At 51.5% G+C, this 27540-nt stretch overlaps 1 protein-coding gene across 1 annotated transcript in view; it reads right to left on the reverse strand.

Annotated features, from left to right (window-relative positions):
• The window catches only part of ELMO3 (engulfment and cell motility 3), a 431301-nt gene that overhangs the window by 180434 nt on the left and 223327 nt on the right, over positions 1 to 27540 (reverse strand). The window contains exon 6 of the mRNA XM_063948699.1: positions 5607 to 5776. Within this exon, the coding sequence (XP_063804769.1) occupies positions 5607 to 5776 (170 nt within the window). The remainder of the gene's footprint in view (positions 1 to 5606; positions 5777 to 27540) is intronic.

The following is a 27540-nucleotide window of genomic DNA, read 5'->3' on the forward strand; positions in this document are numbered from 1 at the left end:
TACCCTGTAACTTTCACTTTGGCTGGATGAATTTTAGGTTTTACTCTAAAAGTCTTATAGTCTTGAAACAATATTAAATTCACCTGCGCGCCAGTATCAAGCTTAAAGGGAATGACAATCTCGTTCATAGTTAAAGGGACAATCCATTCTTTCTTATCTGCACTGCAAAGTTCAATGCAATCCACAAAGAATTCCTCTGTTTGTTTAGCAGCATGCACATAGTCTTGAAACAATATTAAATTCACCTGCGCGCCAGTATCAAGCTTAAAGGGAATGACAATCTCGTTCATAGTTAAAGGGACAATCCATTCTTTCTTATCTGCACTGCAAAGTTCAATGCAATCCACAAAGAATTCCTCTGTTTGTTTAGCAGCATGCACATTGGTTGTTTCACTTTTCATTTTACAGCATTTGGCAAAGTGATTAAGTCTACCACATTTCATGCAGGTTTTACCATAAGCAGGGCAAATTTTAGGACTGTGAGTATTTCCACATCTACTACACATTTCCTTGTTAGACTGTGGCTTAGACTGCTTCATTCTTGAGAATGGAGGTTTGCTTGGCTCTGTTTTCTGCACTACATGTACAGCACCATCAGCTTCCTTCTGTAACGTTTTGGCTTGAAATCTAGTTATTTCTGCAGATCTACACATAGGCCCTCATTCCGAGTTGATCGGTCGCAATGCGAATGTAGCAGAGTTACACACGCTAAGCCGCCGCCTACTGGGAGTGTATCTTAGCTTCTTAAAAGTGCGACCGAAGTAATCGCAATATTGCGATCACAAACCTCGTAGCAGTTTTGGAGTAGCTTCAGACTTACTCTGCCTGTGCGATCAGTTCAGTGCTTGTCGTTCCTGGTTGACGTCACAAACACACCCAGCGTTCGCCCAGGCACTCCCACCGTTTCTCCAGCCACTCCTGCGTTTTTTCCGGAAACGGTAGCGTTTTCATCCACACGCCCCTAAAACGCCGTGTTTCCGCCCAGTAACACCCATTTCCTGTCAATCACATTACGATCGCCGGAGCGATGAAAAAGCCGTGAGTAAAATTACTTTCTACATAGCAAAGTTACTTGGCGCAGTCGCAGTGCGAACATTGCGCATGCGTACTAAGCGGATTTTCATTGCGATGCGATGAAAAATACCGAGCGAACAACTCGGAATGAGGGCCATAGTCACTGCCTTGTCTAGTGTTAGGTCTTGCTCTCTCAGCAATCTCTCTCTGAGTCTATTATCAGGTATTCCACAGACAATACAATCTCTAATCAGTGAATCCTTTAAATCACCAAACTCACAGGGTTTACTGAGTGATTGCAGCTCTGTAACATACTGATCAAATCCATCTACAGACTTCTGATCACATGTGAAAAACTTATATCTTTCATATGTCACATTTTTCCTTGGCACAAAGTAATCTTCAAACTTTTGCATTATAGAAGATAGCACCATATTCTGCCCCTCAGCAAACTGAAAACTATTATAAATGTCCTGCACATCCTCTCCTATCACATGGAGGAAAATGGATGCCTTCGTTATGTCAGCCTCTGAATCAGCTCCACATGCAGCAAGATATATATTAAACCTTTGCTTAAATCTTTTCCAGTTTTCAGACAAGTTACCAGACATCAGCATGCCGGTTGGAGGAGCTAGTTTATCCATGGTTACTCACTGTTTGAAGAGAGGAGCACACGGCAGGCTTTGCAGACACGGATTATCACAGCCTTACAGACTTCTGCAGGATTCTGTCACACTCTGAGAGCACTAGCAGTCCAAGTTAAACTTCTTCTGACACCATGTTTTGTTCAAATGTTTGTAAATCCAGTCATAAGGATACAGAGACATGCGAGTTCACTGCTGTGCAGTTTATTCCATCACCAACTCCAGGCACACTGCACACTGGACCACCCACTTCCCAGCATCCCCCTGGTCCCAGGGACCATCACTGAAGATTCAGGCTTACACATATTAGTAAGGGAGTGTCTACAAATATTACGCATTCTAATACACTAACATCACAATACCCACACCAATGGGAAACATGGGTAACAGCCAGCGAGGGTAAACTAGGCACAGTCACAATAATGCGGCTCAGTGGCCAGATAAATAATATAATAACCAGGACTTAGCTTCTCTGGATGACTGGATTCCTGGGACAGACACGGCCAGCAGCTGATTCAAAGCTGACACGATGCACACGGACTGGGTCTGGGATCCAGAATGAATCTTTCCACTGGGAACTGATTGGGATCTTCCTGTACTGGTAATCCAAACAGAACCTTCCTGAAGCTGGTAACTAGGCAGGATATTCCGGCAGGGGAACAGAACAAGATCTTCCAAATGAGTCCACAAAGCAGAATCTTTCAACTGGCTTCCCTGGACAAATGAAGGGCTCTGGATGAGACCTCACTGACACAGACTGCTCAGGATGAGACCTCGCTGACACAGACTGCTCTGGATGAGACCTCACTGACACAGACTGCTCAGGATGAGACCTCGCTGACACAGACTGCTCTGGATGAGACCTCACTGACACAGACTGCTCAGGATGAGACCTCACTGACACAGACTGCTCAGGATGAGACCCTGACTGACACAGACTGCTCAGGATGAGACCTCACTGACACAGACTGCTCTGGATGAGACCTCACTGACACAGACTGCTCAGGATGAGACCTCACTGACACAGACTGCTCAGGATGAGACCTCACTGACACAGACTGCTCAGGATGAGACCTCACTGACACAGACTGCTCTGGATGAGACCTCACTGACACAGAATGCACAGGATGAGACCTCACTGACACAGAATGCACAGGATGAGACCTCACTGACACAGACTGCTCTGGATGAGACCTCACTGACACAGACTGCTCTGGATGAGACCTCACTGACACAGACTGCTCAGGATGAGACCTCACTGACACAGACTGCTCTGGATGAGACCTCACTGACACAGACTGCTCTGGATGAGACCTCACTGACACAGACTGCTCAGGATGAGACCTCACTGACAAAGACTGCTCAGGATGAGCCCCTCACTGACACAGACTGCTCAGGATGAGACCTCACTGACACAGACTGCTCTGGATGAGACCTCACTGACACAGACTGCTCTGGATGAGACCTCACTGACACAGACTGCTCAGGATGAGACCTCACTGACACAGACTGCTCAGGATGAGACCTCACTGACACAGACGGCTCAGGATGAGACCTCACTGACACAGACTGCTCAGGATGAGACCTCACTGACACAGACTGCTCAGGATGAGACCTCACTGACACAGACTGCTCAGGATGAGACCTCACTGACACAGACTGCTCAGGATGAGACCTCACTGACACAGACGGCTCAGGATGAGACCTCACTGACACAGACTGCTCAGGATGAGACCTCACTGACACAGACTGCTCAGGATGAGACCTCACTGACACAGACTGCTCTGGATGAGACCTCACTGACACAGACGGCTCAGGATGAGACCTCACTGACACAGACTGCTCAGGATGAGACCTCACTGACACAGACTGCTCAGGATGAGACCTCACTGACATAGACGGCTCAGGATGAGACCTCACTGACACAGACTGCTCAGGATGAGACCTCACTGACACAGACTGCTCTGGATGAGACCTCACTGACACAGACTGCTCTGGATGAGACCTCACTGACACAGAATGCACAGGATGAGACCTCACTGACACAGACTGCTCTGGATGAGACCTCACTGACACAGACTGCTCTGGATGAGACCTCACTGACACAGACTGCTCAGGATGAGACCTCACTGACACAGACTGCTCTGGATGAGACCTCACTGACACAGACTGCTCTGGATGAGACCTCACTGACACAGACTGCTCAGGATGAGACCTCACTGACACAGACTGCTCAGGATGAGACCTCACTGACACAGACGGCTCAGGATGAGACCTCACTGACACAGACTGCTCAGGATGAGACCTCACTGACACAGACTGCTCAGGATGAGACCTCACTGACACAGACTGCTCAGGATGAGACCTCACTGACACAGACTGCTCAGGATGAGACCTCACTGACACAGACTGCTCAGGATGAGACCTCACTGACACAGACGGCTCAGGATGAGACCTCACTGACACAGACTGCTCAGGATGAGACCTCACTGACACAGACTGCTCAGGATGAGACCTCACTGACATAGACGGCTCAGGATGAGACCTCACTGACACAGACTGCTCTGGATGAGACCTCACTGACACAGACGGCTCAGGATGAGACCTCACTGACACAGACGGCTCAGGATGAGACCGATTTAAAGGGAGTTAATTAGCAAAGTGAAAACAGCTGAAAGCTGCAAACACCGCCTGCTAGATTACAGCCAAACCCCTGTCACAGTGACACGCACCCCAGTCTGCTGCAATTTCTAATCGTCCAGATCCAAACAGCAACCTGAAACAGCCGGCTAAAAATGTGACGTAACTGTCACTAAACAACGGCCGCGACGGCGGCCTGTGACAGCAAGGCATGGTTTTGCCTTGTAAGTGATTGTCCCTTTAAAAAACGTCCGCTTTTGCCTGGCATCCCGCACCTCCGTATTAGATCCCGCCCATAATGTTACACCAACATTGCTGCGTAACTGGATCATACAACCCACCAAGAGCCTCTGCAATACATAGCACCAGTCTCTGTGCAGCAAACTCCTATTTCCCAATAGAGTGCAAGTCTGGAACCTAAATAAATGACAAGTATCTCCAACATACCACCAGGGCCGGTGCAAGGTTTCCCGGGACCCTAGGCAAAACTTCTGCCTACCGCCCTTCCCCGTACCCACCCTTCAGGTGAAAGGCATGCTGCTGCTCTCCCCCATCCCCAGTCTGTTGCATGGCTGCTCTCTTTTCCCCATCTCCCCAGTCTGTGTGGGTGCCACTGCCTATTGCTCTCAGCCTCTCACCCCCCTCTATTAAATGTCTGCTATTCTATTCCCTCCACCATCTGTGTGCATGCTGGTGCTCATTCCCCCAGACTGTGTGCATGCCTGCTGCTCATCTCCACCCCCCACCCCCTACCCGACTGCTGCTCTCCCCCTCTTTCCTTATCAAATGCAGAGAGTGCACTGTGCAGCCACCTTACCTGCAGGCAGCGTTGCAGAGTTGAGACTGAGTAGACTGTGAAAGAACCTGGAATGAAGAGCAGCGCCGAATGTTACCCCTGGCCAAGACTCCAGGAGCTGTCAAAGTTACTGCCTGTGCCGGAGCTGGAGGCTGCAATACGGGAGCTTGGCAGTCACTGCTACTGTAAGATATGAGTGCCAGGGGTATTGCGACGCCTGTGGGAGGTAGGACCATGCTACCTTTTTCAGGCATCTGCAGCAGGCCGCCCCCTCAGGTCCCGGCGCCCCTAGGCAGCTGCCTAAAGCTGCCTAGTGGAAGCTCCGGCCCTGCATACCACAAGTGTCAATAATGTAATAAAACAGCATATACAGTAATAACAACATAAGAAATGACTAATACACCTCACCCACCTCTTACCCCTCTGCCTGTCTGCTTTTATTACTGCTTACTTCCCAATTGTACAGCGCTGGCCTTATATCAGTAATTGGTAATAAATGGGGTGAGACTCACTCCTTGTCATCTTCCACTGTCCTGGACAGGATACTGAGTCCATCACGGCTGATGAATTCCTGAGCAAATGTGACGTCGCAGGAAAGAGCTGCCAACTTCTTCAGAGACTCTGACCTGACATCCAGGTTCTGACTCTGTACTCCGTGACACAGGCTGCTGGCCTCCTTGTCCTGCAGATCAGAGAACACAAGCACCACAATTACTCCATGTAGACGGAACCACTACTGCAGCCAGGTGTGCTAATGGGCCGCGATGTGCTGCAGAATGAGACACTACTGCAGCCAGGTGTGCTAATGGGCCGCGATGTGCTGCAGAATGAGACACTACTGCAGCCAGGTGTGCTAATGGGCCGCAATGTGCTGCAGAAAGAGACACTACTGCAGCCAGGTGTGCTAATGGACCGCGATGTGCTGCAGAATGAGACACTACTGCAGCCAGGTGTGCTAATGGACCGCAATGTGCTGCAGAATTAGACAAAACTGCAGCCAGGTGTGCTAATGGGCCGCAATGTGCTGCAGAAAGAGACACTACTGCAGCCAGGTGTGCTAATGGACCGCGATGTGCTGCAGAATGAGACACTACTGCAGCCAGGTGTGCTAATGGACCGCAATGTGCTGCAGAATTAGACAAAACTGCAGCCAGGTGTGCTAATGGGCCGCAATGTGCTGCAGAAAGAGACACTACTGCAGCCAGGTGTGCTAATGGGCCGTGATGTGCTGCAGAATGAGACACTACTGCAGCCAGGTGTGCTAATGGGCCGCGATGTGCTGCAGAATGAGACTCTACTGCAGCCAGGTGTGCTAATGGACCGCAATGTGCTGCAGAATTAGACAAAACTGCAGCCAGGTGTGCTAATGGGCCGCAATGTGCTGCAGAATGAGACACTACTGCAGCCAGGTGTGCTAATGGACCGCGATGTGCTGCAGAATGAGACACTACTGCAGCCAGGTGTGCTAATGGGCCGTGATGTGCTGCAGAATGAGACACTACTGCAGCCAGGTGTGCTAATGGATCGCGATGTGCTGCAGAATGAGACACTACTGCAGCCAGGTGTGCTAATGGGCCGCGATGTGCTGCAGAACTAGACACTACTGCAGCCAGGTGTGCTAATGGACCGCAATGTGCTGCAGAATGAGACACTACTGCAGCCAGGTGTGCTAATGGACCGCAATGTGCTGCAGAACTAGACACTACTGCAGCCAGGTGTGCTAATGGACCGCGATGTGCTGCAGAACAAGACACTACTGCAGCCAGGTGTGCTAATGGACCGCGATGTGCTGCAGAACTAGACACTACTGCAGCCCGGTGTGCTAATGGACCGCGATGTGCTGCAGAACTAGACACTACTGCAGCCCGGTGTGCTAATGGACCGCGATGTGCTGCAGAACAAGACACTACTGCAGCCAGGTGTGCTAATGGACCGCGATGTGCTGCAGAACTAGACACTACTGCAGCCAGGTGTGCTAATGGACCGCGATGTGCTGCAGAACGAGACACTACTGCAGCCAGGTGTGCTAATGGACCGCAATGTGCTGCAGAATAAGACACTACTGCAGCCAGGTGTGCTAATGGACCGCGATGTGCTGCAGAACGAGACACTACTGCAGCCAGGTGTGCTAATGGACCGCAATGTGCTGCAGAATAAGACACTACTGCAGCCAGGTGTGCTAATGGACCGCAATGTGCTGCAGAATAAGACACTACTGCAGCCAGGTGTGCTAATGGACCGCGATGTGCTGCAGAACTAGACACTACTGCAGCCCGATGTGCTAATGGGCCGCGATGTGCTGCAGAACAAGACACTACTGCATCCAGGTGTGCTAATGGACCGCGATGTGCTGCAGAACAAGACACTACTGCAGCCAGGTGTGCTAATGGGCCGCGATGTGCTGCAGAACAAGACACTACTGCAGCCAGGTGTGCTAATGGACCGCGATGTGCTGCAGAACAAGACACTACTGCAGCCAGGTGTGCTAATAGACCGCGATGTGCTGCAGAACTAGACACTACTGCACACTTGCTGGGGTGGTGGCACTTGCTTGTGAGGGGGGGGGGCGGCGCTTGTTGGGGGGGTGGCTCTTGCTGGGGGCAGCACTTGTAAGGAGGGGCGGCACTTGCTGGGGGTCGGAATTTGCTGGGGGGGCGGTACTTGTTGGGGGGGTGACACTTGCTGGTGGGACGACTCTTGCTGGGGGCAGCACTTGTTGGGTACGGTACTTGTTGGGGGGGTGGAGTACTTGCTGGGGGGGGCAGGGCACTTTCTGGGGGCGGCAGCACTTGCTGGGGGATGGCACCTGCTGGGGGGCTGCACTTGTTGGGGGGGCAGCACTAGTTTGGGGGGTGGCACTTGTTTGGGGGGCAGCACTTGTAGGGGGGGCGGCATTTGTTGAGGGCGGCACTTGGGGGGTGGCACTTGGTGGGGGGGGCACTTGTAGGGGGAGCAGCACTTGCAGGGGGGGCGCCACTTGCAGGGGGGGCGAGGTACTTGTTGGGGGGGTGGGGCACTTGTAGGAGGGGGTGTGGTTCTTGTTGGGGGGGTGGCACTTGCTGGGGGGGCGGGTGACTTGATGGGGGCACTTGTAGGGGGGGCGGCATTTGTTGGGGGCGGCACTTGGTGGGGGAGCACTTAGAGGGGGGTGGCACTTGCTGGGGGGTGGGGCACTTGTAGGAGGGGGCGGCACTTGTTGGGGGCGCATGGTACTTGCTGGGGGGGCGGGGCACTTGTATGAGGGGGCGGCACTTGTTGGGGGTGCATGGTACTTGCTGGGGGGGCACTTGTAGGAGGGGGCGGCACTTGTTGGGGGGGCATGGTACTTGCTGGGGGGGCGGGGCACTTGTAGGAGGGGGCGGCACTTGTTGGGGGTGCATGGTACTTGCTGGGGGGGCACTTGTAGGAGGGGGCGGCACTTGTTGGGGGTGCATGGTACTTGCTGGGGGGGCGGGGCACTTGTAGGAGGGGGCGGCACTTGTTGGGGGTGCATGGTGCTTGCTGGGGGGGTACTTGTAGGAGGGGGCGGCACTTGTTGGGGGTGCATGGTACTTGCTGGGGGGGCGGGGCACTTGTAGGAGGGGGCGGGGTACTTGTTGGGGGGGGGCACATGCTGGGGGGGGGGGGGTCACTTGTTGGGGGGTTGCACTTGGATTCATGTGTTGGTACTGTCAGCATGAACTGTACCAGTACCTGCTGAATCTTGCACTGTACTGCACCATATGCCCCCTGGCGTGCAGTGTAAATGGGTAGGATGTGTACATACTGCCCCTGTAGCTGCAGTAAATATGTGTAGATAATTAACAATATAAATAGGTCACAGTTATTGGCTTTTTTATTATTCGATGTAACTGACAATCATAAAATGTATTTATTATTAATTTCTTATATAGCGCAGCAAATTCCGTTGCACTTTACAATTGGAAACAACAATGGTAAAACACACCAGGTTAATAACAAGCAGGCATAGAGGTAGGAGGGCCCTGCTCGCAAGCTTATAATCTATAGGAAATTAGGGTTTATAACAATCAATGAAAATAATAAAATTGTGTGTGTGTGTGGGGGGGGGGGGGGGGGGGAGGCAGCAATTACTGTTGTGTCTAGCCCTCAACACCAAATTTGCCCATGTACCCCGCTGTTACAAAACCTCACTGTGGAGACGCGCCATTGCTCTCTACAGCACCTTACCGTTTCCTGCTGTTCAGGTAACAGGAAAACAATAACAAATTCTTAAAAGCTGACCTTATAAAATGCCATCTCAGGATGGCATTGGGGGTGGGACATACTAAGCATTGTGCCACTTACCGCATCTATACTAATCACATATGTACTTGCCAAACGAAAACCACAACTCTCCCGATAAAAGCTGTCCTTTGCAACCACTGCACTTCCAGGTTTCCGCGCTGGAAATCATTCAGCATACGCACAGAGGGCTGCGGCTGCCACATGGGCTCTCCAGGTAGAATGCTGAAAGAAGCCATAGGCTTCTATAGGGTAACTCCAGCAAAAGCTGGCATTACCCACTGCATCGAAACCCTGGATTGAGGAGATTAGTACATATGGAAAATGCAGCCAAAGTCCAAAACAGAAGTTTTCAGGGTTTTGTATGCATTTTCCCTTTAGAACATCCCACAATATATGAAGAAAGTCCTAGTTGCAGCCAAAACCTGCAGGGACAGAGGGATCTCGTCCAATCAGTCCCTGTTGCCAATTGAAAATCCGCCCCTGGCGTGCTAATTGCACAGTTTTGTAATACATATACAGTATGTATTTAGTGTATGTATACTGTGTGTGTGTATATATATATATATATATATATATATATACACTAGTGATGATGAGCGGGTTCGGTTCCTCGGAATCCGAACCCCCCCGAACTTCACCCATTTTACACGGTTCCGAGGTGGACTCAAATCTTCCCGCCTTGCTCGGTTAACCCGAGCGCGCCCGAACGTCATCATCCCGCTATCGGATTCTCGCGAGATTCATATTCTATATAAGGAGCCGCGCGTCGCCGCCATTTTCACTCGTGCATTGGAGATGATAGGGAGAGGACGTGGCTGCGTTCTCTCAGTTGTGTTCAGTGTGCTGCAAATATCTGTGCTCAGTGTGCTGCAAATATCTGTGCTCAGTGTGCTGCAAATATCTGTGCTCAGTGTGCTGAAAATATCTACGTTCTCTGCCTGAAAAACGCTCCATATCTGTGCTGCATTGTAGTATATAGTAGGAGGACAGTGCAGAATTTTGCTGACCAGTGACCACCAGTATTATATCAGTACGGTACAGTAGTCCACTGCTCTACCTACCTCTGTGTCGTCAAGTATACTATCCATCCATACCTGTGGTGCATTTAAGTTTTGCGCAGTATATATAGTAGGAGGACAGTGCATCATTTTGCTGACCACCAGTATATAATATATAGCAGTACGGTACAGTAGGCCCCTGCTCTACCTACCTCTGTGTCGTCAAGTATACTATCCATCCATACCTGTGGTGCATTTTAGTTGTTGTGCGCAGTAGTAGGAGGACAGTGCATAATTTTGCTGACCACCAGTTTATAATATATAGCAGTACGGTACAGTAGGCCATTGCTATTGATATATTACTGGCATATAATTCCACACATTAAAAAATGGAGAACAAAAATGTGGAGGGTAAAATAGGGAAAGATCAAGATCCACTTCCACCTCGTGCTGAAGCTGCTGCCACTAGTCATGGCCGAGATGATGAAATGCCATCAACGTCGTCTGCCAAGGCCGATGCCCAATGTCATAGTAGAGAGCATGTAAAATCCAAAAAACAAAAGTTCAGTAAAATGACCCAAAAATCGAAATTAAAAGCGTCTGAGGAGAAGCCTAAACTTGCCAATATGCCATTTACGACACGGAGTGGCAAGGAACGGCTGAGACCCTGGCCTATGTTCATGGCTAGTGGTTCAGCTTCACATGAGGATGGAAGCACTCATCAAATGAAAAGACTTAAGCTGGCAAAAGCACAGCAAAGAACTGTGCGTTCTTCTAAATCACAAATCCCCAAGGAGAGTCCAATTGTGTCGGTTGCGATGCCTGACCTTCCCAACACTGGACGGGAAGAGGTGGCGCCTTCCACCATTTGCACGCCCCCTGCAAGTGCTGGAAGGAGCACCCGCAGTCCAGTTCCTGATAGTCAAATTGAAGATGTCACTGTTGAAGTACACCAGGATGAGGATATGGGTGTTGCTGGCGCTGAGGAGGAAATTGACAAGGAGGATTCTGATGGTGAGGTGGTTTGTTTAAGTCAGGCACCCGGGGAGAAACCTGTTGTCCGTGGGACGAAAATGGCCATTGACATGCCTTTTCAAATTACAAAAAAAATCACCTCTTCGGTGTGGAATTATTTCTTTTTTAAATACTTTATTTATGCGTGGTCAGGTAGGTACAGAGATCATACTGAAAATACATGGGACAGGCGGCCAACATAGCCAGTATCCGGGGTAGACCACATTTTTCAAGCATATAACAAGATTAATCAATGAGGGAGAGACAATCAAGTTCAAACATGGGGTTTGGGGGGGGAGGGGGGAGGACCACATTTGTGTCTATACATGATGTATACCATGAGAACAAGTAAAGTCAGATTAAGAGGGGGGAGGAGATTCAGAAAAGGGGTGTGGACGAAGAGAGCAGCAGGGAGGAAGGGAAGTTAGAGCGGGGGGGGGGGGGGGGTGGGTTAGAGAGAATTGTCGGAGGGAGAGAGCGGTAGGGGCCCATGGGTCCCTGGGGGGGAGGGGGATGTTCTAAAGGAGGGGAGACTAGTTTCTACGTTCGGCGGCGAGCCAAGGAGCCCAAACCTGCTCGAAGACGTGGCCCCGGTCGTGGAGATAGTATGTGATCTTTTCCATTGAGGCGATGTGCCAAATTTTAGCTTTAAGGGAGAGTAGGGAAGGTGGGGAGGGGTTCTTCCAGTTGAGGGCAATCAATGATTTTGCTGCTGCTAAAATATGTGAGGTTAGCTTTTGGGAGAATTTATTGAGGAGTGGGGGGGGATAACATAGCAGGGAGGTCCAGGGGTCTTTCCGGACAGGAGGGTCTAGAAGTGAGTTAAGGAGGGAGTAGACCAAGTCCCAGAAGGGCACAATTACTGTGCAGGTCCACCATATGTGGAGCATAGTGCCTCTAGCTCCGCAGTTTCTCCAACAGGACGGGGAGGAGGACGGGAAAATTTTGTTAAGTCGGTCGGGGGTGTAGTACCAGCGGTAGTAGATTTTGTAGGCCGTTTCCTTAAAGGCAGTGGCAATGGAGCTTTTAGCGATCCCCAGCCTCATGTCCTCCCAGTCCTCTGTTTCTGGAGGAGGTCCGAGGTCTTGTTCCCACGCGAGTTCATGGGGCCGGGAAGAAGGGAGGGAGGAGTCTAGTAGGAGAGAGTAGAGTTGGGAGATTATACCTTTGGAGGAATGGGAGTTGACGCATAGGGATTCAAAGGGAGTAAGGGCGCGGAGTAAGGCGGTAGAGGGGAAGGAGGCCAGAAAGTGGCGTATTTGTAGGTATTGGAAGGGGTTAAGTGGTTGTGAGGGAGTTTTCCGCTGGAGGTTGGGCAGGGACAACCATTGGCCTCGATCGGCAAAGTCCGTTGGAAATTTAAGGCCCAGTGTTGTCCACATTCGGGATCTCGTAACAGAGAGTCCGGAGGGAAACTTGGGGTTTTGCCAGATGGGGGTCAAGGGTGAGGGTATGGTAGTGAGACCCCAATTCAAAGAGAGAGCGTCCCATGTTTTGAGATTGAATTTGATGGTAGGGAGATGCTTAGAGGCTGGGGATCGAGAGGTGGGGGAGAGGCCCCATAGGGGGGACAGGTCTGGCATGCCCATGAAGGCTGCTTCGATGTCCAGCCAGGACACCGATCCTGGAGGAGCGTATGAGGTGACAATGTGGGATAGGTGGGAAGCAAGGTAGTATAGTTTGACGTCGGGAAGGCCTCTACCACCCGCGGAGGTTGGTCTTTTCAGAGTATTGGCGGCTATGCGGGGAGGTCTGTGGTTCCAAATAAAGCGTGTGAGGGCTCGTTGGATAGTGCGGAGGAAGGTGGTCGGGACTGCCACGGGAAGGGTCTGGAAAAGGTAGAGCCATTTGGGGAGAATGGTCATTTTAACCGCTATGATCCTGCCCAGCCATGAGATGAAAAGACTGTTCCAAGAGGTCAAGTCAGCTAGTGTTTTGGTAAGTAGGGGTGGAAAGTTTTCTCGGAAGAGGCAGTCGTATCGAGGGGTTAGGTATATCCCTAAGTATTTGATCTTTGTGGGTTGCCATTTAAAATTGAAGTTGGTACGGAGGGACTCGGCCTCACGCTGGGGGGTATGAAGCATCATGGCCTCAGATTTGGAATAGTTGATTTTATATCCTGATATAAGACTGTAGGCTTGTAGTAGCGAGAAAAGATTTGGGAGTGAGATGAGGGGCTGGGACAGGGAGAGTAGGATGTCGTCTGCAAAGAGAGAAATTTTGGGATTTGTGGGGCCCACCTGTATACCGTGTATGTCCGGGTGTGCTCTAATTTGAGAAGCAAGTGGTTCTATAATGAGGGCAAATATTAGAGGGGAGAGAGGGCAGCCCTGACGTGTGCCGTTGGCAATACTAAGTGGGGCGGATGGGATACCATTGATAAGGACGGTGGCAGTGGGAGTGGAGTATAATGCTAGGATGCTTGTGAGAAAGCCGCCAGATAGGCCATAGGCCTCTAGGGCGGGTCTCAAGAAATCCCAGGAGATTCGGTCAAATGCTTTTTCGGCGTCTAAGGAGAGTATGATAGTGGGGGCTTTCCTGGAATTCGAGATATGTATGAGGTCAATAGCACGCCTGGTGTTGTCCCTTGCCTGGCGGCCCGGGATAAATCCTACTTGATCGTAGTGAACTAGGGAAGGGAGGTATGGGTTAAGACGGGTGGCCAGGATCTTGGCAAAAATTTTAAGGTCTAGGTTCAGGAGGGATATGGGGCGGTAGCTGGCGCAGTTAAGGGGATCTTTGCCTTCTTTGGGAATCACCACTATTCTGGCCTCTAGCATCTCAGGGGGAAAGAGGTCGCCCTGGACAACCCCATTAAAGAGAGAGTGCAGGTGTGGGGAGAGAAGGGCAGAGAATTTTTTGTAGTATAGTGCCGTAAACCCGTCCGGGCCCGGGGATCTGCCAGTTTTTTGCATGAGGATAGTCTGGGCGATCTCCTCCACCGTGATCTCCCTGTTGAGGGAGTCCAATGCGTCCTGGGGTAGTCTGGGTAGTTTGGAAGCAGAGAGAAAGTGGGAAATGAGGTCAGCGTGGGGTTGGGAGGGGGCACCCGGTGGGGGAGGCGGGAGGTTGTATAAATCAGTATAGTAGGATTGAAAAGCGGCTCTAATGGCTATGGGGTCTTGAACAAGTTGGTTGAGAGAGTTCCTGATAGTGACAATGTTGGTTGTGGCTCTCGTAGAGCGGAGTCGTGCCGCCAGAATCTTGTCCGCCTTGTCGCCCTTCTCATAAAAGGTCTGGCGAAGCCACTTAAGACGCTTGGCCACCCGTGTAGTGAGAAGGAGATCAAGTTCCGCCTTAATGGTGCGAAGTTCGGACAAGACCGTCGGGTCGGAAGACGCCTTGTGTAGGGTCTCGAGTGCGTGGAGTTTAATGGAGAGTCTATTGTATTGGGAGAGGGTTTGCTTTTTGGCTTTTGAGGCAAGGCTAATGAGGTGCCCCCGAAGGACAGCCTTGTGTGCCAGCCAGAGGGTGGACCTAGAAATGTCGGGATGGTCATTTAAGGCGAAGTAATCAGAGATCATGTTTTGGAGGTGAGAGTTTATCTCAGGGTTGTGTAGGAGGGAATCGTTGAGACGCCATGTCATGGGGCGAGGGCGAGAAACCAAGCCTGTCAGGTCGCAGGATATGGGGGCGTGGTCGGACCAAATTAGTGGGTGAATATGGGCATCCCGGAGATTCAAGGCCAGATCATGGCTGAGCAGGATCATATCAATTCGGGAGTAGGAGTTATGTGGGGCGGAGTAGAAGGTGTAATCGCGGGCAGAGGGATCTTTTATCCTCCAAGAGTCATAGAGGAGTTGAGAGCGCATGAGACGGAGGAGGGATCTAGAGCGGAGGGAGTCCGACGGGGAAGGGGCAGGGGAGGCGGTAGAACGATCTAGCTGTGGGTTGAGAACGGAGTTAAAGTCCCCCGCAAGTATGAGGTCGCCCCGTCGGACTCGTGTGAGGAGAGTATCCAGCCTTGTGAAAAATCGTTCCTGTCGTTGGTTGGGGGCGTAGACGTTGACCAGGGTGCATAATTTATTATTAAGTTTCCCCACCAGGACAAGGAATCGACCGTCTTTGTCGGTATGGGAGTCTAAGAGTTCGAAGGTGAGGTGACGGGCAAATAGGATCGCTACTCCACGTTTTTTGGCTGAGTGATCGCAGGCGTGAAAGGAGACAGGGAATGGTTTGCAATGGAGGGTAGGATGGGAGTCGTGTAGAAAGTGAGTTTCCTGTAGGAAGATCAGGTCGCCTCTGTGGTGTTTAAGGGAGGCAAACAGTTTACCTCTCTTTTGAGGGCTATTCAGACCCTTCACATTATGAGAAAGAACCCGGAGACCCATGGGGAAACAACAGCGAAGTAGGCAGATTAAAAAGAGCGGAAATGTTTAGAGATGTAGGAAGGGGGGGGGGAGATAGATTGGAGGTATATGAGGTGGGAAAGAGTGTAGTCCACGTAGGGAGGGGGGGGAGAGGAGACCGGAAGGGGTGGGAAGGTAGTTGGTCATCTGGCATTGGGGGCCAGGACCGGTAGAGCTGACAATGGGAGGGAGTACTAGGCGTCGGGTGAGCACCTAGGTCAGCGGTAGGGCGCGTGGCCCTGTGGGGGCGCGGCATGGGGCCCAGTTCGTGGATCACGAGCCGCTCGGGAAATAATCGTAGGCAAGCCTCCCCCGGGGGGAGCCTGAGGGAGAAAGCTAGAGAGAGGACAGGAAGAGAAGACAGCTGGAGCGCCAGCCCCGTGGGGCTAAGAAGAGGAGAGGGGGGGGGGAAGGATGGAAGGACTTAACTCAGAGGATAGCATGGAATCACTTCAGGACAGAGACATTTGTAATTTTAGGCATCTAGGCATTAAGATTCGCAACATTGAAACGTTTCAACAGGGGGCAACAATAAAGCATTTGTAAAACAACAACTGAGGAAACAAGAGATCAGGTTACGGAGAACCTGAAATAGCGTAAGATTTCTATTGGGAGAGTGCGACCAGGGGTGGTCGCACCATTTTTGTGTGAAAAGCGGTTGTGTAGAGGGATGAAAGTTCTCAGGTAACTGGAGGTGGAGCTTGGGAGGTCGCGGAAGATGGGACCGTGATCCATTCTGAGCGAGGAGATTGGGGTGTGTCCCGTTGTGACCGCGGCGGGAAGCGCGGCGGGTGAGCATCTTGGTCAGGGGTGGAGATGCCCAGCCTGGAGAGGAGCGTTTGGGCCTCTGATTGATCTTTGGCTGTGAGAAGTTTCCCTTGGTGCCATACGAGGATCCGGAAAGGGAAACCCCAGCGGTACTTCACGTTGTGGCGGGAGAGTAGGGAGGTAATGGGTTTAAAGTCCCTACGTTTAGCTAGAGTGAGCGGGGATAAGTCCTGAAAAATTTGAAGCGGGGTGTTTTGGAAAGTCACAGATCCTAATCGTCGGGCCTCCCTCATGACGGCTTCCTTTGCCGTGAAGTAATGTAGTCGGAGGATGACATCTCTGGGCTGGGAGGAGTCCTGGGAGCGGGGCCGCAGGGCCCTGTGGGCCCGGTCCAGGAGGAGATGTTCCTCAGGGGTGTCAGGCGATAGGTGTGCAAAGAGGCGTTTGAGGTAGAGCTCAAGGTGAGTAGGCTCGACCTCCTCGGGGATACCCCGGATCCGCAAATTATTTCTCCTTGCTCTGTTGTCTTGATCTTCATGCTCCTCCTTAAGGTGAGCGACATCTTGGCGGATTTGGTGAAGGTCGGTTTCAACCGTTTGCTGGAACGTTACCACCTCCTCGACCCTTCTTTCGAGTTGGTCAGTTCTGGAGCCGATGTCAGCGATATCTGATTTGAGGGAGTGTAGAGCTTGGACTGAGGATTTGATATCCCGCATCTCCTTAAGGAGGGAGAGGAAGTCTCTGCGGGTAAGGGGCGTATGATCGTCTTCCTCGGCTTCCGATTCGGAAGGGGCCTGGGAGGGCCCGGGAGTAACAGACTTGTTCATGGCCGGGGTGTTTTTTTTGGTTAGGAATGGTGTAAGATCGGACCCCTGGGATTTTTTATTACCTCTGGTCATCGTGGGAGTAGGGAGGGGGGGATAGACAGCAGGGGAGATGCTGGGGGCGGTGCTCCAGCGGTGAGACTCAGGACCGGGGAAGGCAGGCCGAGAGCATTACGGGTGCATTATATTGTAGTTATCTGTGTCCGGTCCATGGGGGTGACCCGTGGAGGGCCCGGAGGGCAGATATCCGGGGTTGAGAGGGGGACTCACGTAGGGTCTCCACCGACCAGGAATCGCGGAGGCGTGCTCCGGGCACGGACCAGCCAGTGACCGGGGCAGCACCACTCAGCGGTGAGGGAGGTCTGCAGCCAGTAGCGGGAGGGGAGTCCACCGGCAGGGTCCGGAATAAGCTGTGATGAGCCCCAATGCAGAGGTAGGCCGGGTCTTTTGCAGGACCGGAGGCCAGCAGCACGTCTGACCCCTATGGGGATGGTAGCTGAGAGGGGACGGAGGGTAGCTGCAGTGCTTCTCTGGGGAGTCCCCAGCAACCAGCAATGGCAGAGCTAGCTTGGGGGTGGTATGTTGTGTGGAGAGCAGGAGGGAAGGGCCTTTCCGGTGCCTGTGGGGGATCCCAACGTGGGTAGGTCGGGTCTGAGGCTCGCGGGCGGGCCGGCGTCAAACTTGATGCCCCGGCTCCGGCTCACGGAGTAGGCCGCAGCTCGCCGCAGCACCAGGGATCGGGTCGCAGGGCAAGGGGCGCAGGGGGAGATATACTCTTGACTTACCCCGTCGCCCGACCTCGATCCCGGCTCCCTCCGACCAGCGGGTCCGCAGTTCGAGCTCCGGGCGCCGTCTTCCGTGCAGGGACACAGGAGGCCTCAGCTGGTCAGATCGCCCTCCGGATCCACTTCAGGGTTGATGGAGGGCACGGGGGAGAAGGGAGAGAGGCGACGAGCTTCTTCGAGACGTCCGTCCCGGCCCGTCGATCCGGCCCAGCTCCAAACTCGAGCCCCAGGCTTTAGGCCGGGGGGAAGGCCGCAATCCGCAGGAGTGCTTAAAAGCACTCCCCGACTCCGCGGGTCCCCCACAGCAGATGCAGGTGGGTACAGAGGGTCCCTGTGAGGGGAGCTGGGGCAGTCTGGCGGTGGTCGGTAGAGGATGGGGACCAATATGAGGGTCGGGAAAGCAGGAGCTGTGGAATTCACATCTACTCTCCAGGACATCCAGGCCACGCCCCCAGAAAATCCCAATGCCTGTATTCTTACTCTGTGTGGGCACCTTTCCAGGAGTCAAGATGGCGCCGCCAGGCTCACACCCTCCAGTGCCTGCATGACTGCCTCATGCAGCCCCAGCCCGCGGATAAAGCTCGGTGGTGGTATTGGTGGACGTCCCAGCAGCTTGTGTGGGGCCTCAGATGGCGTGCGGCGAGTGCTGGAGGCAGCGGCGGCCGCGTCCGGTCCCGGGAGCGGCACCACGTGATCGGCGCCGCGCTCTCCTACACACGGAGTTAGACGCCGGGCCCGCGGGGAGCCGCCGCTCGTAGCAGCCCAGCGGGGGGGGAGACTCACTGAGGTAAGGAGAGGTGTGTGGGGGCTCCAGGGATGGAGGGGATATCTCCGGTGAGGTTCTCCGCCGCAGGGCACCGCACTTCCGGCCCGGGGCAGCTCCAGATTCGAGGTCCCGGCTTCCACTGGCAGGGTAGGCCGCAACCCGCACGGGTCCAGGAGGCACCCGTCGGCTCCGCAACCACCTCACTCAGTGCTGGGGGAGCTCAAGCAGGTAAAGGGTAGATAATAATTTCTAATTTGTTCGCTGTTTTGAGCAGTTAGAACTGCTACTAGGGCAGGAGCTCAAGTGCTGCACCGGTGTGGAATTATTTCAACAGAAATGCGGACAACTGGTGTCAAACCGTGTGTTGCCTTTGTCAAGCTGTAATAAGTAGGGGTAAGGACGTTAACCACCTAGGAACATCCTCCCTTATACGATACCTGGAGCGCATTCATCAGAAGTCATTGACAAGTTCAAAAACTTTGGTTGACAGCGGAAGCAGTCCACTGCCAACTAAATCCCTTCCTCTTGTAACCAAGCTCCTGCAAACCACACCACCAACTCCCTCAGTGTCAATTTCCTCCTTAGACAGGAAAGCCAATAGTCCTGGAGGCCATGTCACTGGCAAGTCTGACGAGTCCTCTCCTGCCTGGGATTCCGCCGATGCATCCTTGAGTGTAACGCCTACTGCTGCTGGCGCTGCTGTTGTTGCTGCTGGGAGTCGATCGTCATCCCAGAGGGGAAGTTGGAAGACCACTTGTACTACTTCCAGTAAGCAGTTGACTGTCCAACAGTCCTTTGCGAGGAAGATGAAATATCACAGCAGTCATCCTGCTGCAAAGCGGATAACTCAGGCCTTGGCAGCCTGGGTGGTGTTAAACGTGTTTCCGGTATCCACCGTTAATTCACAGGAAACTAGAGAATTGCTTGAGGTACTGTGTCCCCGGTACCAAATACCATCTAGGTTCCATTTCTCTAGGCAGGCGATACCGAGAATGTACACAGACCTCAGAAAAAGAGTCACCAGTGACCTAAAAAATGCAGTTGTACCCAATGTCCACTTAACCACGGACATGTGGACAAGTGGAGCAGGGCAGACTAAGGACTATATGACTGTGACAGCCCACTGGGTAGATGTATTGCCTGCCGCAGCATGAACAGCAGCGGCGGCACCAGTAGCAGCATCTCGCAAACGCCAACTCGTTCCTAGGCAGGCTACGCTTTGTATCACCGCTTTCCATAAGAAGCACACAGCTGACAACCTCTTACGGAAACTGAGGAACATCATCGCAGAATGGCTTCCCCCAATTGGACTCTCCTGGGGATTTGTGACATCGGACAACGCCACCAATATTATGCGTGCATTACATGTGGGCAAATTCCAGCACGTCCCATGTTTTGCACATACATTGAATTTGGTGGTGCAGAATTATTTAAAAAATGACAGGGGCATGCAAGAGATGCTGTCGGTGGCCCGAAGAATTGCGGGCCACTTTCAGCATTCAGCCACCGCGTGCCGAAGACTGGAGCACCAGCAAACATTCCTGAACCTGCCCCACCATCATCTGAAGCAAGAGGTGGTAACGAGGTGGAATTCAACCCTCTATATGCTTCAGAGGATGAAGGAGCAGCAAAAGGCCATTTAAGCCTATACAGCTACCTACGATATAGGCAAGGGAGGGGGAATGCACCTGACTCAAGCGCAGTGGAGAATGATTTCAACGTTGTGCAAGGTTCTGCAACCCTTTGAACTTGCCACACGTGAAGTCAGTTCAGACACTGCCAGCCTGAGTCAGGTCATTCCCCTCATCAGGCTTTTGCAGAAGAAGCTGGAGAGACTGAAGGAGGAGCTAAAACAGAGCGATTCCGCTAGGCATGTGGGACTTGTGGATGGAGCCCTTAATTCGCTTAACCAGGATTCACGGGTGGTCAATCTGTTGAAATCAGAGCACTACATTTTGGCCACCGGGCTCGATCCTAGATTTAAAACCTACGTTGGATCTCTCTTTCCGGCAGACACAAGTCTGCAGAGGTTCAAAGACCTGCTGGCGAGAAAATTGTCAAGTCAAGCGGAGCGTGATCCGTCAACAGCTCCTCCTTCACATTCTCCCGCAACTGGGGCTGCGAGGAAAAGGCTAAGAATTCCGAGCCCACTCGCTGACGGTGATGCAGGGCAGTCTGGAGCGAGTGCTGACATTTGGTCCGGACTGAAGGACCTGCCAACGATTACTGACAAGTCGTCTACTGTCACTGCATATGATTCTGTCACCATTGAAAGAATGGTGGAGGATTATATGAGTGACCGCATCCAAGTAGGCACGTCACACAGTCCGTACGTATACTGGCAGGAAAAAGAGGCAATTTGGAGGCCCTTGCACAAATTGGCTTTATTTTACCTAAGTTGCCCCCCCCCCCCCCCCTCCAGTGTGTACTCCGAAAGAGTGTTTAGTGCAGCCGCTCACCTTGTCAGCAATCGGCGTACGAGGTTACTTCCAGAAAATGTGGAGAAGATGATGTTCATCAAAATGAATTATAATCAATTCCTCCGTGGAGACATTCACCAGCAATTGCCTCCAGAAAGTACACAGGGACCTGAGATGGTGGATTCCAGTGGGGACGAATTAATAATCTGTGAGGAGGGGGATGTACACAGTGAAAGGGGTGAGGAATCGGACGATGAGGAGGAGGTGGACATCTTACCTCTGCAGAGCCAGTTTGTGCAAGGAGAGATTGATTGCTTCTTTTTTGGTGGGGGCCCAAACCAACCAGTGATTTCAGTCACAGTCGTGTTGCAGACCCTGTCGCTGAAATTATGGGTTTGTTAAAGTGTGCATCTCCTGTTTATACAACATAAGGGTGCTGTTTGGGGACTATTTTTTGAAGTGCCATCCTGTCTAACACTGCAGTGCCACTCCTAGATGGGCCAGGTGTTTGTGTCGGCCACTTGGGTCACTTAGCTTAGTCACACAGCTATCTTGGTGCACCTCTTTTTTTCTTTGCATCATGTGCTGTTTGGGGACTATTTTTTTTCCGAATCCAAAACACGTCCGCGGAACCGAATCCAAAACCAAACCACAAAACCCGAAAAATGTCTGGTGCACATCACTAGTGTATATTAGTGATGTGCACATTTTTCGGGTTTTGTGTTTTGGTTTTGGATTCGGTTCCGCGGCCGTGTTTTGGATTCGGACGCGTTTTGGCAAAACTTCCCTGAAATTTTTTTGTCGGATTCGGGTGTGTTTTGGATTCGGGTGTTTTTTTTACAAAAAACCCTCAAAAACAGCTTAAATCATAGAATTTGGGGGTCATTTTGATCCCATAGTATTATTAACCTCAATAACCACAATTTCCACTCATTTCCAGTCTATTCTGAACACCTCACAATATTATTTTTAGTCCTAAAATTTGCACCAAGGTCGCTGGATGACTAAGCTAAGCGACCCAAGTGGCCGACACAAACACCTGGCCCATCTAGGAGTGGCACTGCAGTGTTAGACAGGATGGCACTTCAAAAAATAGTCCCCAAACAGCACATGATGCAAAGAAAAAAAGAGGTGCACCAAGGTCGCTGTGTGACTAAGCTAAGCGACCCAAGTGGCCGACACAAACACCTGGCCCATCTAGGAGTGGCACTGCAGTGTCAGACAGGATGGCAGATTTAAAAAATAGTCCCAAATAGCACATGATGCAAAGAAAAAAAGAGGTGCAATGAGGTAGCTGTGTGACTAAGCTAAGCGACCCAAGTGGCCGACACAAACACCTGGCCCATCTAGGAGTGGCACTGCAGTGTCAGACAGGATGGCACTTCAAAAAATAGTCCCCAAACAGCACATGATGCAAAGATAAATTAAAGAAAAAAAGAGGTGCAAGATGGAATTGTCCTTGGGCCCTCCCACCCACCCTTGTGTTGTATAAACAGGACATGCACACTTTAACAAACCCATCATTTCAGCGACAGGGTCTGCCACACGACTGTGACTGAAATGACTGGTTGGTTTGGGCCCCTACCAAAAAAGAAGCAATCAATCTCTCCTTGCACAAACTGGCTCTACAGAGGCAAGATGTCCACCTCCTCCTCATCGTCCGATTCCTCACCCCTTTCACTGTGTACATCCCCCTCCTCACAGATTATTAATTCATCCCCACTGGAATCCACCATCTCAGGTCCCTGTGTACTTTCTGAAGGCAATTGCTGGTGAATGTCTCCACGGAGGAATTGATTATAATTCATTTTGATGAACATCATCTTCTCCACATTTTCTGGATGTAACCTCGTACGCCGATTGCTGACAAGGTGAGCGGCTGCACTAAACACTCTTTCGGAGTACACACTGGAGGGGGGGGGGGGGGCAACTTAGGTAAAATAAAGCCAGTTTGTGCAAGGGCCTCCAAATTGCCTCTTTTTCCTGCCAGTATACGTACGGACTGTCTGACGTGCCTACTTGGATGCGGTCACTCATATAATCCTCCACCATTCTTTCAATGGTGACAGAATCATATGCAGTGACAGTAAACGACATGTCAGTAATCATTGGCAGGTCCTTCAGTCCGGACCAGATGTCAGCACTCGCTCCAGACTGCCCTGCATCACCGCCAGCGGGTGGGCTCGGAATTCTTAGCCTTTTCCTCGCAGCCCCAGTTGCAGGAGAATGTGAAGGAGGAGCTGTTGACGGATCACGTTCCGCTTGACTTGACAATTTTCTCGCCAGCAGGTCTTTGAACCTCTGCAGACTTGTGTCTGCCGGAAAGAGAGATACAACGTAGGTTTTAAATCTAGGATCGAGCCCGGTGGCCAAAATGTAGTGCTCTGATTTCAACAGATTGACCACCTGTGAATCCTGGTTAAGCGAATTAAGGGCTCCATCCACAAGTCCCACATGCCTAGCGGAATCGCTCTGTTTTAGCTCCTCCTTCAATCTCTCCAGCTTCTTCTGCAAAAGCCTGATGAGGGGAATGACCTGACTCAGGCTTGCAGTGTCTGAACTGACTTCACGTGTGGCAAGTTCAAAGGGTTGCAGAACCTTGCACAACGTTGAAATCATTCTCCACTGCGCTTGAGTCAGATGCATTCCCCCTCCTTTGCCTATATCGTAGGTAGCTGTATAGGCTTGAATGGCCTTTTGCTGCTCCTCCATCCTCTGAAGCATATAGAGGGTTGAATTCCACCTCGTTACCACCTCTTGCTTCAGATGATGGCGGGGCAGGTTCAGGAGTGTTTGCTGGTGCTCCAGTCTTCGGCACGCGGTGGCTGAATGCCGAAAGTGGCCCGCAATTCTTCGGCCACCGACAGCATCTCTTGCACGCCCCTGTCGTTTTTTAAATAATTCTGCACCACCAAATTCAATGAATGTGCAAAACATGGGACGTGCTGGAATTTGCCCACATGTAATGCACGCACAATATTGGTGGCGTTGTCCGATGTCACAAATCCCCAGTAGAGTCCAATTGGGGTAAGCCATTCTGCGATGATGTTCCTCAGTTTACGTAAGAGGTTGTCAGCTGTGTGCCTCTTATGGAAAGTGGTGATACAAAGCGTAGCCTGCCTAGGAACGAGTTGGCGTTTGCGAGATGCTGCTACTGGTGCCGCCGCTGCTGTTCTTGCTGCGGGAGGCAATACATCTACCCAGTGGGCTGTCACAGTCATATAGTCCTTAGTCTGCCCTGCTCCACTTGTCCACATGTCCGTGGTTAAGTGGACATTGGGTACAACTGCATTTTTTAGGACACTGGTGACTCTTTTTCTGAGGTCTGTGTACATTCTCGGTATTGCCTGCCTAGAGAAATGGAACCTAGATGGTATTTGGTACCGGGGACACAGTACCTCAACAATTCTCTAGTTTCCTGTGAATTAACGGTGGATACTGGAAACACGTTTAACACCACCCAGGCTGCCAAGGCCTGAGTTATCCGCTTTGCAGCAGGATGACTGCTGTGATATTTCATCTTCCTCGCAAAGGACTGTTGGACAGTCAATTGCTTACTGGAAGTAGTACAAGTGGTCTTCCGACTTCCCCTCTGGGATGACGATCGACTCCCAGCAGCAACAACAGCAGCGCCAGCAGCAGTAGGCGTTACACTCAAGGATGCATCGGAGGAATCCCAGGCATCGTCAGACTTGCCAGTGACATGGCCTGCAGGACTATTGGCTTTCCTGTCTAAGGAGGAAATTGACACTGAGGGAGTTGGTGGTGTGGTTTGCAGGAGCTTGATTACAAGAGGAAGGGATTTAGTTGGCAGTGGACTGCTTCCGCTGTCAACCAAAGTTTTTGAACTTGTCAATGACTTCTGATGAATGCACTCCAGGTGACGTATAAGGGAGGATGTTCCTAGGTGGTTAACGTCCTTACCTCTACTTATTACAGCTTGACAAAGGCAACACACGGCTTGACACCAGTTGTCCGCATTTCTGTTGAAATAATTCCACACCGAAGAGGTGATTTTTTTTGTAATTTGATCAGGCATGTCAATGGCCATATTCGTCCCACGGACAACAGGTGTCTCCCTGGGTGCCTGACTTAAACAAACCACCTCACCATCAGAATCCTCCTTGTCAATTTCCTCCTCAGCGCCAGCAACACCCATATCCTCATCCTGGTGTACTTCAACAGTGACATCTTCAATTTGACTATCAGGAACTGGACTGCGGGTGCTCCTTCCAGCACTTGCAGGGGGCGTGCAAATGGTGGAAGGCGCCACCTCTTCCCGTCCAGTGTTGGGAAGGTCAGGCATCGCAACCGACACAATTGGACTCTCCTTGGGGATTTGTGATTTAGAAGAACGCACAGTTCTTTGCTGTGCTTTTGCCAGCTTAAGTCTTTTCATTTGATGAGTGCTTCCATCCTCATGTGAATCTGAACCACTAGCCATGAACATAGGCCAGGGTCTCAGCCGTTCCTTGCCACTCCGTGTCGTAAATGGCATATTGGCAAGTTTACGCTTCTCCTCAGACGCTTTAATTTAGATTTTTGGGTCATTTTACTGAACTTTTGTTTTTTGGATTTTACATGCTCTCTACTATGACATTGGGCATCGGCCTTGGCAGACGACGTTGATGGCATTTCATCGTCTCGGCCATGACTAGTGGCAGCAGCTTCAGCACGAGGTGGAAGTGGATCTTGATCTTTCCCTATTTTACCCTCCACATTTTTGTTCTCCATTTTTTAATGTGTGGAATTATATGCCAGTAATATATCAATAGCAATGGCCTACTGTACCGTACTGCTATATATTATAAACTGGTGGTCAGCAAAATTATGCACTGTCCTCCTACTACTGCGCACAACTAAAATGCACCACAGGTATGGATGGATAGTATACTTGACGACACAGAGGTAGGTAGAGCAGTGGCCTACTGTACCATACTGCTATATATTATATACTGGTGGTCAGCAAAATTATGCACTGTCCTCCTACTACTGCGCACAACTAAAATGCACCACAGATATGGATGAATAGTATACTTGATGACACAGAGGTAGGTAGAGCAGTGGACTACTGTACCGTACTGCTATATATTATATACTGGTTGTCAGCAAAATTATGCACTGTCCTCCTACTATATATACTGTGCACAACAACTAAAATGCACCACAGGTATGGATGGATAGTATACTTGACGACTGTTATGATTCCAGTACTCTGGTCTGAGGTGGTCCTATTGCAAGGACCGGAGCACTGGAACGGAATGCTGGGGAAGGGAGCGGGAATAGAAAGTAGCCCCTGGCGCCCTAACTCCGTTGTCTCGCCCGTGTTGTCAGAAATCCCCTGCGAGACTATGGTTGCTTGAGCCCATGGCAGCCGCGTTTGAAGGGCGGATTATGTCTGCCCAACTCCGATGCCCCCTCAGGTCTTAATGGGAGACAAAGGGAAATCCGAGACAGGGTGATAACAAGGGGCCCTCTGACTAAACAACCAGGCCAGGGGCTACAAGCTAACTGACTAAACCTGAGGTATGTGCGGTAACCCGCCAGGGAAAAGGACAACCAAAATCCACTAGTCCGTACTCCTACCCAGCACCGCTGGATACCAGAGTGGATCTGTGGGAGCGGAATCCTCCGCAAAAGCTCCGAAACACAAATAATAAATGACAAATAATAAAGCGGCCCAAGCCGCAACACACGGCTACGCCGTGACTCACGAACACCACTGGATGTTCAAAAGGTGCTCAGTCAGGACTCCAGGAACAGATGACGACTTCCGAGTTCAGGACAACTGAGAACAGGAACGACCGGATACAGCAGGACTGGAAACACTCACAGCAAACAGATTCAGCATGCAGGAAGCTATTACCGGCGTCTGTGAGAAGCCCAGGAAGTGTATTTAACAGGGAGTCCTCCAATCAGCTGTTTGGAGGCTGATTGGATTAGATGCCATACAGCTGCCAAGCTGCATGGCCAGGAAAACAGATATCTATTAATTAAATTGAACCCAGCAACGGGGAAACGCAGTCCGTAAGTGGCGTCCCCGTTGCTAGGGTCCGTGCGGCTCCGTGCGCCCGGCGTCTAGCGTTGCCAGGGAGCCGGCAGCTGTACGCGCACGGCGTCCCTGGTTGCTAGGCGCCGGGCCGCACCGACGAGCGGACCCCGGCGCCTAACAGTGCCCCCCCCTTGAGGAGGGGTCAAGGAACCCCTAAAGCCAGGTTTCCGAGGAAATTCCCGAAAAAATGCCCTCTTGAGCCTCGGGGCATGGAGATCCTTATCC

The sequence above is a fragment of the Pseudophryne corroboree genome (genome assembly GCF_028390025.1).
Source record: "Pseudophryne corroboree isolate aPseCor3 chromosome 11 unlocalized genomic scaffold, aPseCor3.hap2 SUPER_11_unloc_5, whole genome shotgun sequence".
Taxonomy (NCBI): Eukaryota; Metazoa; Chordata; class Amphibia; order Anura; family Myobatrachidae; genus Pseudophryne; species Pseudophryne corroboree.